General features: G+C 38.3%; 1 protein-coding gene across 2 annotated transcripts in view; it reads right to left on the bottom strand.

The window, feature by feature from the left end:
* Window positions 1–14,825, bottom strand: part of AGO3 (argonaute RISC catalytic component 3) — a 118,077-nt gene that overhangs the window by 96,212 nt on the left and 7,040 nt on the right. The window contains exon 2 of one of the 2 annotated variants that reach the window (XM_079917244.1): window positions 932–1,103. In XM_079917244.1, the coding sequence (XP_079773370.1) occupies window positions 932–1,103 (172 nt within the window). Of the gene's footprint in view, window positions 1–931; window positions 1,104–14,825 lie in introns of those variants that run through there. The other variant, XM_079917245.1, reaches the window with a different exon arrangement.

Here is a 14,825-nt window from a genome sequence, read left to right as displayed (position 1 = left end):
TCCTCCACTTGTAATACTCCACAACTTGCTTCCTGACCTCAGAAAGAACTCTTTATTACATGTTAATTATAACACTCATATGATGGTCTTCTTTTATATGTTATTAAAAAGTCTCTTAGTGCTCATTCATGTCATATTTCTTATGTGTCTTATCTCTTCTTCTACTAAATTACAAATTTCTTGACAGCAATAAATCTACGTTTTAAATGAAGGCTCTTAATAATAATACTGAGTAAGAAAAGGCTGGGGTATTTGATAGTACAAACTAAAAGGCTAAGTTGAACATCATTGTTTTCTAAATATTTTGTCCATAAGTCATTTTTTTTTAAAAACCCTCCTTTGTGGTATACATCACGTCATAAATTCCTTTTCTGTTCCTGTATTATCTAAACCACATCCATATCCATAGTATTTGGGGGAAGTGAAAGAAGCTTATTGAAAGCAGATTGATAAATCTTTATATATCATACATACTTGTTCCTATAAAAGAGTAGGGAACAGTTAGGAGTTGAGGATCAGGAGAACAGAAGGCATGAAACCATGACAACCACCATCATCTTAAAGGGAACATCACGAAAGGGGTAAATAAGGTCGAGGTGGGGTGGGGAGAAAAAAGAAAGCACCGATAAATATTACCTAATAGCAAAGGAAAAAATGCTCAGTCTGGTTTCAAGAGCACATAAAAATGACTTGCACCTTTTCTATTATCACAGAGAAAACATATGAATTTATGTTATAATGGAAAAATTTCAAGGCTGTTTGTAGATTTTTCCCATCATCACACCTCTGAAGTATAGTCAGTTTCAAAGCAAATTACCATCTGTTCTTGGTCAAACTGTTAGACATTATCATTGCTATTTAGATATACAAGATAAACATAATTTCTAAAGCAAAGACAAATACCAAAAGCAAAAGATCTCTGAATTCTTACCTGTTCACTCTCCTAGGACACTTGTCTGGTTTAATATCTACCTCATAGAGGTAGACATCAATCTTTGGAATTTCAACTTGAAAACAGTTAGCCAGCAATTTAATGGGTTTGCCCATGGTGCCATAGCCAGGTCTTCTGGGCACCATGAGTAGGGGCTGGGCCCCAACGGGTCCTGCCAGGGAAGGGGAAAAAAAAGAGAGAGACACTCTTACAAGCTGCATTTAATAATCTTGTCAACCAGAGTAAGTTAGAGTTTTAAGTACAGCTGATAATGCTTGAAGCCTAGTGCTGAAAGATGACATGGTTTCTAATACCAATTTCTTTCACCCCACTTTACTTTCCTCATTAAAACAAACATACAAAGAAACAAAAACTGGGTACCTCTGGAAAATTGTTTTGGAAGGGGTAGAAAGGAGCACACAAACCCAGGTGAGCATAAACAAAGCACAAATCGTATCTAAAATGTATGCAACCAATAGCAAAGTAAACTTAAAGAAGGGTAAGAGCAGATGAACAAAATAAAAACAATATACAATAAAAAGGAACAACAAACTCAATTATTTGAAAAGATAACTAAAATTGATAAATTCCAGTGACTTTTACAACAGAAGAAAAAAAGGCTTAAGTAACCAATATAAACGGGAAAAAAAGTATCAGTATTACTACAGATACAGAAGACATTACAAACATTGTTAATAAATTTGAAAGTTTGATGAAATAGACTAAGTCCTAGAAAGATACAGCTTACTGGTACACAAAAGCATATAAAATTTGAAAAGTTCTCTTTTCAAATAAAATGTAAAATGGTGCAGCTGTTTTGGAAAACAGTACAGTGGTTCCTCAAAATATTAAAAATAGAATTACCATACGATCTAGTAGATCCATGATCTACTTCTGGGTATAAACCCAAAAGAATTGAAAGCAGGGTATTGAAAAGATAATTATACACCTATGCTCATAGCAGTACTATTCACAATAGACGAAAGGTGGAAGCAACCTAAGTGTCCACTGACGCATGAATGGATAAAGAAAATCTGGTATATACCTATAATGGGACATCAATCAGCCTTAAAAAGGAAGGAAATCCTGACACATGCTACAACATAGATGAACCTTGTAGAGGTCATGCTAAGTGAAATAAGCCAGTCACAAAAAGACACTGTATGATTCCACCTAATACCTAGAGTAGTCATATTCATAGAGACAAAGTAGAAGGGCGGTTGCCAGGGGCTGGGGAAAAAGGTAGAAAAAGGAATTGTTGCTTAATGAGTATAGTTTCAGTTTTGCAAAATGAAAAGAGTTCTGGCGATTGGTTGCACAACAATGTGAATGTACTTAAATACTACTAAATTGTACACTTAAAAATTGCTAAGACAGCAAATTTAATGTTATATATATTTTATCACAGTTAAGAAAAAAACAAACCCTAGGTGATATCTAACATTAAGTTTTTGAAGCTCAAAATGTTGTAGCTTTGTTAAACAAAATTCAAACAATAAATTCAGTTAGTAAATATTATCTAAATGAATTTACATTTAAAATATCTGAAAAGTCCTGTAACTATCTGAAAAAATTAAATCCACAATTAAAAATATTCACACACATGCACACACTAAAAAATTCCAGATCCAGATGGCTTCACTAGAGAATTATACCAAACATTTAAGGAAAGAAATAATACTAATCTTAAACAAATTCTTCCAGAGAATAGGAAAAAAGATAATTAACAACTTTTCTTCACTGTGGATGAAAGTACATTAAAGTGCCACCTGCATCACTTATTTTTAAATTTTGTTTTCATATATTTGTAAGATCTTTTCTGAGGGCATAATCTTTCCTGCTATCCTAAACTGAGATAGGTAATAATGAGTAATTCTAGACTAGGTCATAGTTCTGGCTCTGCCATTTATCTAACCACTTGACCTTTGTTAAATATTAATAGCCCTGAAATTCTATTTCCTGATCTATAAAATGGAAATAATACCTAACCTGCCTCTTTCTTATGAATCCTGTCAGGATAAAATCAGAACATGAACAACAGATAAAATTTATCAAGCTCTTACCAAACCTTGCAATAATTTTTTTTTTACTATTGAAGTATAGTTGATTTACATTGTTGTGTTTAATTTCTGCTGTACAGCAAAGTGACTCAGTTATACATATATATTCTTTTTCATATTCTTTTCCAATGTGGTTTACCACAGGATATTGAATATAGTTCCCTGTGCTATACAGTAGGACCTTGTTGTTTATCCATCCGATATATAATAGTTTACATCTGCTAATCCCAAACTCCAAGTCCTTCCCTCCCCAACCCAGTCTCTCCCTTGGCAACCACAAATTTGTTCTCTCTGTCTATAGTCTGTTTCTCTTTCATAGATATGTTCATTTGTGTTGTATTTTAGATTCCACATATAAGTGATATCATATGGTATGTCTTTCTCTTTCTGACTTACTTTGCTTAGTATGATAATCTCTAGGTCCATCCATGTTGTTGCAAATGGCATTATTTCATTCTTTTTAATGGCTGAGTAATATTCCATTGTGTACATATACCACATTATCTTTATCCATTCATCTGTTGATGGACATTTAGGCTGTTTCCATGTCTTGGCTATTGTAAATAGTGCTGCTATGAACATAGGGTTGCATATATCTTTTCGAATTACAATTTTGTCTGGGTATATGCCCAGGAGTGGGATTGCTGGATCATATGACAACCCTATTTTTAGTTTTTTGAGGAACCTCCATACTGTTTTCCATAGTAACTGTACCAATTTACATTCCCACCAACAGTGTAGGAGGGTTCCTTTTTCTCCACACACCCTCCAGCATTTATTATTTGTAAATTTGATGATGGTCATTCTGACTGGTGTGAGGTGATACCTCACTGTAGGTTTTTTTTTTTTTTTTTTGCGGTATGTGGGCCTCTTACTGTTGTGGCCTCTCCTGTTGCGGAGCACAGGCTCCGGACGTGCAGGCCCAGTGGCCATGGCTCACGGGCCCAGCCGCTCTGCGGCATGTGGGATCTTCCCGGACCGGGGCATGAACCCGTGTCCCCTGCATCGGCAGGCAGACTCTCAACCACTGCGCCACCAGGGAAGCCCTCTCACTGTAGTTTTTTGTTTTGTTTTTTTTTTCACTGTAGTTTTGATTTTCATTTTTCTAATAATTAGCGATGTCGAACATCTTTTCATGTTCCTGTTGGCCATCTTTATGTCTTCTTTGTAGAAATGTCTATTTAGGTGTTCTGCCCACCTTTTTTAATGGGTTTTTTTGTCATTGAATTGTAGGAGCTGTTTGTATATTTTGGAAATTAAGCCCTGTCGGTCGCATCACTTGTAAATATTTTTCTCCCAGTCCGTAGGATGCCTTTTCATTTTGTTTATGGTTTCCTTTGCTGTGCAAAACCTTATAAGTTTGATTGTAAATCATACCAACGTTTCCCAAGGCAATAGAAATAAAAGCAAAAATAAACAAATGGAACCCCAAACTTCATAATGATTTTATAGATGAGGAAAACTGAAATGATTTGCCTAAAATTTCATAGCTAGTAAGTAGCAGAACTGAGATTGGAACCCATTCTGCTGTGCTCTCTATTGTGTTCCACTGATATATTTGTTTATCCTTTTGTCAATAATACACTGTCTCGATTATGATATTTTACAGTAAGTTTTGAAATCAGGTACTGTCAATCAGTTCTCTGACTTTAATCTCCTTTAATATCATGTAGTTGTTCTGGGTATTTTGCCTTTCCCTATAAACTTTACAATCAGTTTGTCAATATCCACAAAATAACTTGCTGGGATTTTGCTTGGAATTGTGCTAAGTATATAAATCAAGTTGAGAAAAGCTGACATCTTTATACTGAGTCTTCCTATCCATGTATAATAAAATATCTCTATTTATTTAGATTTTCTTTGATTTTTTTAAACCAGAGTTTTGTAGTTTTCCTCACATAGATCTCGTACATATTTTGTTAGATTTATACCTAAGTATTTCTTTCTTTTCTTTTTTTGGTGCTAATGTATAAGGCTACAATAATCGCGACAGTGTGGGTTTTTGTCAAAGAATAGAAAAATACATCAGAGGAATACACAGCCCCAAAATTGAACCACAAGTCAACTGATCTTTGACAAAGGAGCAAAGGCAATTCAACGGAAAAAGGAGTCTTTTCAAGCAATGGTGCTGATAAGTGGATGGATATCCACATGCTAAAGGGGGAAAAAAAAAAAGAATCTGGACACAGACCTAAAACTTTTTTCAAAAATTAACTCAGGGGGTACTTCCCTGGTGGCGCAGTGGTTAAGAATCCCCCTCCCTGCCAATGCAGGGGACACGGGTTTGATCCCTGGTCTGGGAAGATCCCACATGCCTCGGAACAACTAAGCCCGTGCGCCACAACTACTGAGCCCACGTGTCACAACTACTGAAGCCCACGCGCCTAGAGCCCGTGCTCCTCAACAACGGAAGCCACCGCAACGAGAAGCTCGCACAAAGAGTAGCCCCTGCTCGCCACAACTAGAGAAAGCCCATGCGCAGCAAAGAAGACCCAACGCAGCCCAAAAATAAATAAAATACATTTATAAAAATAAAATAAAAGGAAATAGTCTCCCAACTAGTGGTTGTGATACAGAATGCCTGATTTTCAGTAACCTATTCTTAATTATTCCATCCTCTTTTAAGAAGGCATTTTGTTCCATCTTATCCAGATTTTTTAGTTTTCTTTAGTGGAAGTTCTGAGCCTAATAAAATAATCTGTCTACTCCACACGGAGAAAATTCTATAGCTATTTAACTACCTGCATTTTCTTACAAATTGAGTGACCTGAGGACAGAGTTTATGAGTCACTCATATTTCTATCCCTAATACTAAAGAGCACATCATATTAAGTCCCTTGTTCTGATTCCACGATTACAAAGCAACCTTCTGATTACTGTCTGTATACCCATATAGATGGCCGGAGGGAGATAAGTCGCTGACTAGTCAACATGAATCTTCTTTATGCTCTGGAAATGGTATTTTTCTTTGTAAATAATTAAATTGGCATTATGACTTATATATTAGTTTCTTGTGAACTTGGTTAGCATCAATCGGTCCATCAAGGTGATGATCAGCTCTGGATGCCTGGCAAAACCAAGCATCAGGATCTGCAAAGCTAGGGACCAGACTGTGGAGCACAGTGACCCTCTGTCACACTACCTCATAAATTTGTTTGAGTAATCTGAATCCCTTCCATTACATTTTCAAGTTTCACAGTAGCAAACACACTGTATATAAAATGTTATATTCTGTTCCCACTTAACATAGCCTCATAAGCATATCTGTATTACTAAGGTCTTCATATTCATAATTTTAATGGTTATGTAATAATACATGAAGTTGATGAAGTAAAACTGACCAGGTTCCACTCAAGAATATTTAGCTTGCTTCCAATGTTTCACTATTATAAATAGTGAAACATAAGCAGTTGTAGTGGATATTCACAGGATTGTATGCTAAACACAACCCCACCCTTTTCCTCCACCTACTGGCTATTCTCTTGAAAACTACACACTCTCTCACGTACTACATGAATACCAGCAATTGATATATTCTTACGTGAATCTGACACCACAACTAACTCATCTAGGGATGGACACCAGAACCAAGAGAAAGTAATAAGCCTTTTCCCTGGGACTTTTTTTGTTTTAACTTGGGACCTAAACAACAATCAGGTATTTCCTCTTCAGGGACTAAAGCTGTGAGATATAATAGCTGTTGGAGATCAGGTGTTCTGATGCATAGAAAAAGCCAATCAACAGTGAGAGAAAATGGAAGCTACAAGTAGAGAGCTACAAATAGAGAGAAATCAAAATAAGAGATGGAGTAGTCTGATACCATCAGTTACTAGTTCCACCTGCTCCAGATGCAAGCTCAGCTGCAAACCGGTTCTTCCTATTGCCTTCTATTCAACCTGCCTTGCGTTCCATGAGCCAATAAACCCCTTTTGCTTAAATTAGTTTCTGTTGGATTGCTGTTATTTGCAACTAAAACTCTTAACTGATAAAAGGAGTAATTATATTAATTACTTCAACTGAAGTATGGTCTCAAACCTGAGTTCAAATTCCAGATCTAATGACCAGGGGAAAGTCACAGCCTCTAAGACTCAGTTGCCTATTATTATTATTTTCACTTATATGTGGGATCTTTTTTTTTTTAACATCTTTATTGGAGTATAACTGCTTTACAATGGTGTGTTAGTTTCTGCTTTATAACAAAGTGAATCAGCTATATGTACACATATATCCCCATATCTCCTCCCTCTTGCGTCTCCCTCCCACCCTCCCTATCCCACCCCTCTAGGTGGTCACAAAGCACAGAGCTGATCTCCCTGTGCTATGCGGCTGCTTCCCACTAGCTATGTATTTTACATTTGGTAGTGTATTTTTTAAAATGATATTTAGACTGCACAACACAATGATTTGACATACCTGTGCACTGTGAAAAGATTCTCCCCATCAAGTTAATTAACTCATTCATCACTCCACATATTCACCTTTTTTGGGGGATGAGGGGGGACTTAGAACATTTAAATTCTATTCTCTCAGCAAATTTCAATTATACAACAGAGTATTATCAACTATAGTCACTATGTTATACATTAGATCCTCAGACCTTATTTATTTTATAGCTCAAAGTTTGTACCCTTGTACCAACTTTTCCCAATTTCCCCCACTCCCTGGCAACCATTTTTCTACTGTTTCTGAGTTTGACTTTTATTTTTAGATTCCACATATAAGTGATACCATGTAGTATTTGTCTTTGTCTTATTATACTTAGCATAGTGCCCTCCAGGCTCATCCATATTGTCAGAAATAACAGGATTCCCTTCTTTTTTTAAGGCTAAGTAATATTCCACTATGTGTATACGTGTGTGTGTGTGTGTGTGTGTGTATACACACATCACATTTTCTTGATTCATTCATCCGCTGATGGATACTTAAGACAGTCTCCATACCCTGGCTATTGTGAATGCTGCAATGAACATTAGAGTACAGATATCTCTTCAAGATAATGGTTTCGTTTCCTTCAGATATATACCCAGAAGTGGGATTGCTGGAATATATGGCAGCCCTATTCTTTTTTTTTTTTTTAAATATTGGAGTATAGTTGATTAACAATGTTGTGTTAGCTTCACGTGAACAGTAAAGTGATTCAGTTATACATATACATGTGTCTATTTCTTTCAAATTCTTTCCCCATCTAGGTTATTACAGAATATTGCGCAGAGTTCCCTGTGCTATACAGTAGGTCCTTGTTGGTTATCTATTTTAATTACAGCGGTGTGTACATGTCAATCCCAAACTCCCAATCTATCTCTCCCCTCCACCCTTCCCCCCTGGTAAAGGAACATATGGTAGCTCTATTTTTAATTTCTTGAGGAACCTCCACACAGTTTTCCATTGTGGCCATACCAGTTTATGTTCCCACCAACAGTGTATAAGGCTTCTCTTTTCTCCACACTCACAACAGCATTTATCATCCTGTCTTTTTGATAAAAGTCATCCTAACAGGTATGAGGTTATATCTCACTGTGGTTTTGATTTGCATTTCCATGATGACTAGTGATGCTGAGCACCTTTTATGTACCAGTTGGCCATTTGTATGTCTTCTTTGGAAAAATGTCTATTCAGGTCCTTTGCCCATTTTATTTTTTTAATAAATTTATCTATCTAACTATCTATTTATTTATGGCTGCATTGGGTCTTCATTGTTGGGTCCTCGTTGCTGTGCGGGCTTTCTCTAGTTGCTGCGAGCGGGGGCTACTCTTCGTTGCGGTGAGCGGGGGCTACTCTTCGTTGCGGTGAGCGGGCTTCTCATTGCAGTGGCTTCTCTTGTTGCAGAGCTCAGGCTCTAGGCACGTGGGCTTTAGTAGTTGCGGCACGCGGGCTCAGTAATTGTGGTTCGCGGGCCCTAGAGCACAGGCTCAGTAGTTGTGGTGCACAGGCTTAGCTGTTCCGCCCTTTGCCCATTTTTTAACTGAGTTGGTTTTTTTGCTACTGAGTTGTAAGAGTTTCTTGTATATTTTGGATACTAACCCTCTATCAGGTATGTGGTTTGCAAATATTTTCTCCCATTCTATAAGTTTCCTTTTAATTTTGCCAATGGTTTCCTTTGCTGAGCAGAAGCTTTTTAGTTTGATGGAGTCTCACCTCTTTATTTTTGCTTTTGTTGCCTTTGCTTTTGCTATTAAATTTTAAAAATCATTGCCAAGACCAATGTCAAGGAGCTCACGTGCTGTTTTCTTCTAGGAGTTTTATGGTTTCAGGTCTTCTGTTAAAGTCTTTGATCCATTTTAATTTCTATATATGGTATAAGTTGGGGTCTAGTTTCATTCTTTTGCATATGGCTATCCAGTTTACCCAACACCATTTATTAAAGAGACTATCCTTTCCCCATGTATAGTCTTTGCTCCTTTGTCAAAAACTAACTGACCATACATGCATGGGTTTATTTCTGGGCTCACATTGATCTATGTGCCTATTTTTATGCCAATACCACACTGTTTTGACATAACTTTATAATATAGTTTGAAATCAGGAAGTTTTCTTTGTTCATCCTTCTCAAGACTGCTTTAGCTATTGGGGGTCTTTTGTGGTTCCACATAAATTTTAGGATTGTTTTTTCTATTTCTGTAGAAAATGCCATTGCAGTTTTTTTCTTTTTTTTTTTGTCATTGCAATTTTGATAGGGACTGCACTGAATCTGTAGATCACTTTGGGTAGTGTGGACATTTAAACAATATTAATTCTTCCAATCCATGAGCACAGGATATCTTTCCACATATTTGTGTCTTCTTTGATTGCTTGCATCAATGTCTTATAGTTTTCAATGTGTAGATCTTTGACTTTCTTTTTCTTTTTTTTTTTTTGGCGGTCTGCGGGCCTCTCACTGTTGTGGCCTCTCCCATTGCGGAGCACAGGCTCTGGACGCACGGGCTTATTGGCCATGGCTCATGGGCCCAGCCACTCCGCGGCATGTGGGATCTTCCCAGACCGGGGCACGAACCCGTGTCCCCTGCATTGGCAGGCGGACTCTCAACCACTGCGCCACCAGGGAAGCCCCTAGATCTTTGACTTTCTTGGTTAAATTTATTCATAAGCATTTTATTGTTTTTGATGCTACCATAAATGGGACTTTTAAAAAATTTATCTTTTTGATATTTAGTTGTTAGTGTATAGAAATGCAGTAGATTTTGGCTTTTTTGTTATAAATTTATTATTTATTTGGCTGCATCGGGTCTTAGTTGCGGCACGCAGGATCTTTGTTGAGGCATGTGGGATCTTTCGTTGAGGCATGTGGGATCTTTCGTTGTGTTGCATGGGCTTCTCTAGTTGTGGCACACAGGCTCCAGAGCATATGGACTCAGTAGTTGCAGCACGTGGGCTCTCTAGTTGTGACACGTGGGCTCTAGAGCGCACGGACTCAGTAGTTGCGGCGCGCGGGCTCAGGTGCCCCACAGTATGTGGGATCTTAGTTCCCCGACCAGGGATCAAACCTGCGTCCTCTGCACTGGAAGGCGGATTCTTAACCACTGGACCACCAGGGAAGTCCAGAAATGCAATAGATTTTGTAAATTGATTTTGTATCCCGCAACTCTACTAAATTCATTTATTACTTCTAATAGTTTTTCATGCAGTTTTTAGGGTTTTCTATATATAATAGCATGTCATCTGCAAATAGAGACAATTTTACTCCTTCCATTCCAATTCAGATGCCTTTTCTTTCTTTTTCCTGCCTAACTGTTCTGGCTAGGACTTCCAGCACTATTTGAATAAAAGTGTTGAGAGGAGGCTTCTTGTCTTGCTCCTGATCTCAGAGGAAAAGCTTTCAGCTTTTCACCACTGAGTAGGATACTAGCTGTGGGCTTTGTCATATATGGCCTCTCTTATGTTGAGGTACATTCAGTTACCTTATTTTAAAAATTAGATAAAATGACCTATACATTCTAGATGTGCCTGGCACAGAAGCCATTAAAGAAAGTAGTAGCTCTTCAATAAATATTAATATAAATAAACAGCTACAACATTTCACACAACTATGCTAAGTGAATTTCTCTGCATCAAGCACCTACTGTTTTATTTGGGGGAGCTACAGAGGGAAAGTGGCATATAGAATTTTTTCCTTCAGATAAATTTCAGAAAGAGACCTACCAGGTCAAAGGATAGGAACAGAAACATGTTTCTGACTCTTGGTATTTACTACCAAACTGGCATATAAATGCATTACTATCACCAGATTTCTCTCCTATGCCCTCTCTAGCATTAGGCATTAAAATTTTAAAAAACCTTTTATGTGTTTAAAAAAATAACTTTCTGCTGTTTTATTTACATGTGATGACTATCAAGATTGGCTTAATAATGTTTTATTTTTCTATAACCCCCATTCTCTTCTGAAATTCACTGCCCCCATAGACAATTTTTTAAAAATCAAAAACATAAAAAGTCATTTATCTATTCTATTTATTGAACAATTATTATGTTCGAGGTTTTATAGATACATGGATTAATTAATAAGTCAGTTACTTTGCTTAAGTAGTTCACAATATACTCGGGGATAACCCAAAATTATAACAACAATAACAGCTAACATGTATTGAGTATTATATATCTGATATACATTTGGTGACTTCTTACAACATAACTTTTGAGGCAGGTACTATACTATACTGAGGAAACTGAAGCACAAGGAGATTAAAAAACATGTTCACAGAAAGTGGCAAAGCTACAATTTGCAAACAGGCAGTCTGATTTCAGAGCCTGGGCTTTTAATCAGTACACTATACTACTACAAACTAACACGTGCTGAAAATCTATCATTCATTAAGTCATCCATGCATTGACTCGTAAATGTGTTCAAATATTTACTGTAGGGCTTCCCTGGTGCCGCAGTGGTTGAGAGTCCGCTTGCCGATGCAGGGGACGCGGGTTCGTGCCCCGGTCCGCGAAGATCCCACATGCCGCAAAGCGGCTGGGCCTGTGAGCCATGGCCGCTGAGCCTGCGCGTCCGGAGCCTGTGCTCCGCAACGGGAGAGGCCACAACAGTGAGAGGCCCGCGTATCACAAAAAACAAACAAGCAAGCAAACAAAAACCACAAATATTTACTGTATCCTAAGTGCGAAACATTGTTCAAGTGAATAATTTTAATAATAACAATAAAGACCTGGTCCTCATGAAGGTTTTATAGGGGTGTGGGGCAGATTATATTGTATTTCTTTTTTGCCAATTAGGTAGTAATAACTGCTATAAAACAATAAGATAGGTTAGGGTTTCCCTGGTGACGCAGTGGTTAAGAATCCACCTGCCAATGCAGGGGACACGGGTTCGAGCCCTGCTCTGGGAAGATCCACATGCCGCGGAGCAACTAAGCCTGTGCACCACAACTACTGAGCCTGCGCTCTAGAGCCCGCAAGCCACAACTACTGAAGCCCGTGCACCTAGAGTCCGTGCTCTTCAACAAGAGAAGCCACCCAATGAGAAGCACGGGCACCGTAATGAAGAGTAGCCCCCACTCGCCGCTTAGCCCACGCACAGCAACAAAGACCCAATGCAGCCAAAAATAAAAATAAATAAATAAATTTATTTTAAAAAAATAAGATAGGTTACGGGGATAGAAAATGTGTGTGTGGGGGGAGAGGTAGTTAGCCATATTAGATAGGTTTGTCAAAGAAGACCTCTTTGAAAAGGTGACAAGTAGGCATAAAACAGAAGTGAAAGAAAAAGTCATGTAGACAGCTGAAAGAGCATTCCAGGCAAGGAAAAATCAAGTATAAAGGAAAAAGCAGAAGTTTGCTTGGTGTTTGATGAACAGCAAGGAGACCACTGTGCCTGGAGCAGAGAGAACGGTAGGAGATGAGGTCAGAAAGATGCTGGGAGATCATATCTTATAGGATTTGCAAGCCATGATGAGGTCTTTGGATTTTATTCTGAGACATGAGAAACCAACAAAGGGTTCTGAATCAAGAAGCATTATGATCTGACAAACTTTTTTTAAACAATCACTCTAGCTGCTGTATGAAAAATTATATGTAAAAGTACAAGCAGGGAGACCAGTTAGTAGGCTAGTCGACTTTCCACGCAAAAGATAATGTTGGCTAGGGCAGGGGTGGTAGCAGCTATGGGAATGAGGTCACTGTGGAAAATATTTAGATGGTAGACCCAACGGGAACTGCTAATGGATTAGGTGTGGGGTATGAGAGAAAAGAGCCCTCAAAGCTTTTTGGTCTAAGCAACTAAAAGAATTGGAAATGCACTTACTGAGACAGGAAAGACTCAGGAATAATAGAAAGCTTTGAGAAGAAATCAAGAGGATTTTTAGGACATGTTAACGTCAAGGTTTCTGTACAAGTAGGCATCTAGTAGGCAGTTAGATGGGTGTGGAGTTCAAGGGAGAGGTCCAGGCTGGAAATGTAGCTATGAGTGCCCTTGGCATATTAGTGATATTTGAAACCACTGGACCAGAGGAGATCACCCTGACTGTGGCAGGATACAGAAGAATACTAATAAGCTCTGGGAAACTCCCAATGTTTAGAGATTGGGGAGATGAAGATGAAACAGCAAGGAAGCAGAAAAGTGATAGCCAATAAGGTTGGAGGAGGATCTGGAGAATGTGGTGGCCAGGAAGCCAAGTGGAAAAGGAATGTCCAGAAGGAAGCAAAGTAATCAAATGAAGTTGAAGAGACAAATAAAATTAAGATTTGGGAACTGACTACTGGGTTTAACAAATTCTTTGTTGACTTTGATAAAAGCAATTTCAGTGAAGTTCTAGGGACAAAAACCTGACTGCAGTAAGTTCAAAAAGAATACCCTGGGGTTCCCTGGTGGCGCAGTGGTTGAGAGTCCGCCTGCCGATGCCGGGAACACAGGTTCGTGCCCCTGTCCGGGAGGATCCCACATGCCGCGGAGCGGCTGGGCCCGTGAGCCATGGCCGCTGAGTCTGTGCGTCTGGAGCCTGTCCTCCACAATGGGAGAGGCCACAACAGTGAGAGGCCCGCATGCCAGGGGGAAAAAAAAAAGAATACCCTGAGGGGACTTCCCTGGTGGTCCTGTGGTTAAGACTCCACACTTCCACTGCACAGGATGGGGGTTCGATCCCTGGTTGGATGGGGAACTAAGATCCCACATGCCTTGAATCTGATCAAGCTTTTTGGTCCTAGCAGTTTACAGTAAATTTAGAGAAACACGTTAAATTACACCATGAAGATGGAACCAGCAAAATCCAGACTGTGAGAAAGTCTAAAAGGACAAACAATCCATAAATAGTAGGGGGAAAGAGGATAGAAAACTTACAAATTAAGAGGCACTTAAAAGACATAATAATCATTCACAATGTGGGAAACTTATCTGGATCCTGACTCAAAAATGAAATAAATTTTAAAGAGGCAAATTGTTTAAAAAAAAAAAGAATAATATCTGAGACAAGCTGAAATTTGAATACTGACTGAATATTTGATATAAAGGGTTATACTATTATTTTATGCTGTGATAATGGTACTGTGGCTTATTTAAAGAGTCCATAACTTTTTTTTTTTTTGGCTTCGCCTTGCAAGGTTCCCCAACCAGGGATTGAACCCGCTCCCCCTGCAGTGAAAGCATGGAGTCTTAACCACTGGACCACCAGGGAAGTCCCCCATATCTCTTATAGATGTACTTAGTAGATATTTATAAATAAAATATTATTATGTCTAGAATATGCTTCAAAAAATACAGGGGAGGGGAAAGTAGAATGGACATGACTGGACATGGGCGATGGGTACATGGGAGTTTATTATACAGTTCTGCATATACATCCTCAATTTTCTATAATAAAATGTCTTAAAAATTAGGAAGAGAGGAATGTCATTTCCTTTGC

This window comes from Stenella coeruleoalba, assembly GCF_951394435.1.
Source record: "Stenella coeruleoalba genome assembly, chromosome: 1".
Lineage (NCBI taxonomy): Eukaryota > Metazoa > Chordata > Mammalia > Artiodactyla > Delphinidae > Stenella > Stenella coeruleoalba.
This window is presented reverse-complemented; position numbering and strand designations above follow the sequence as displayed.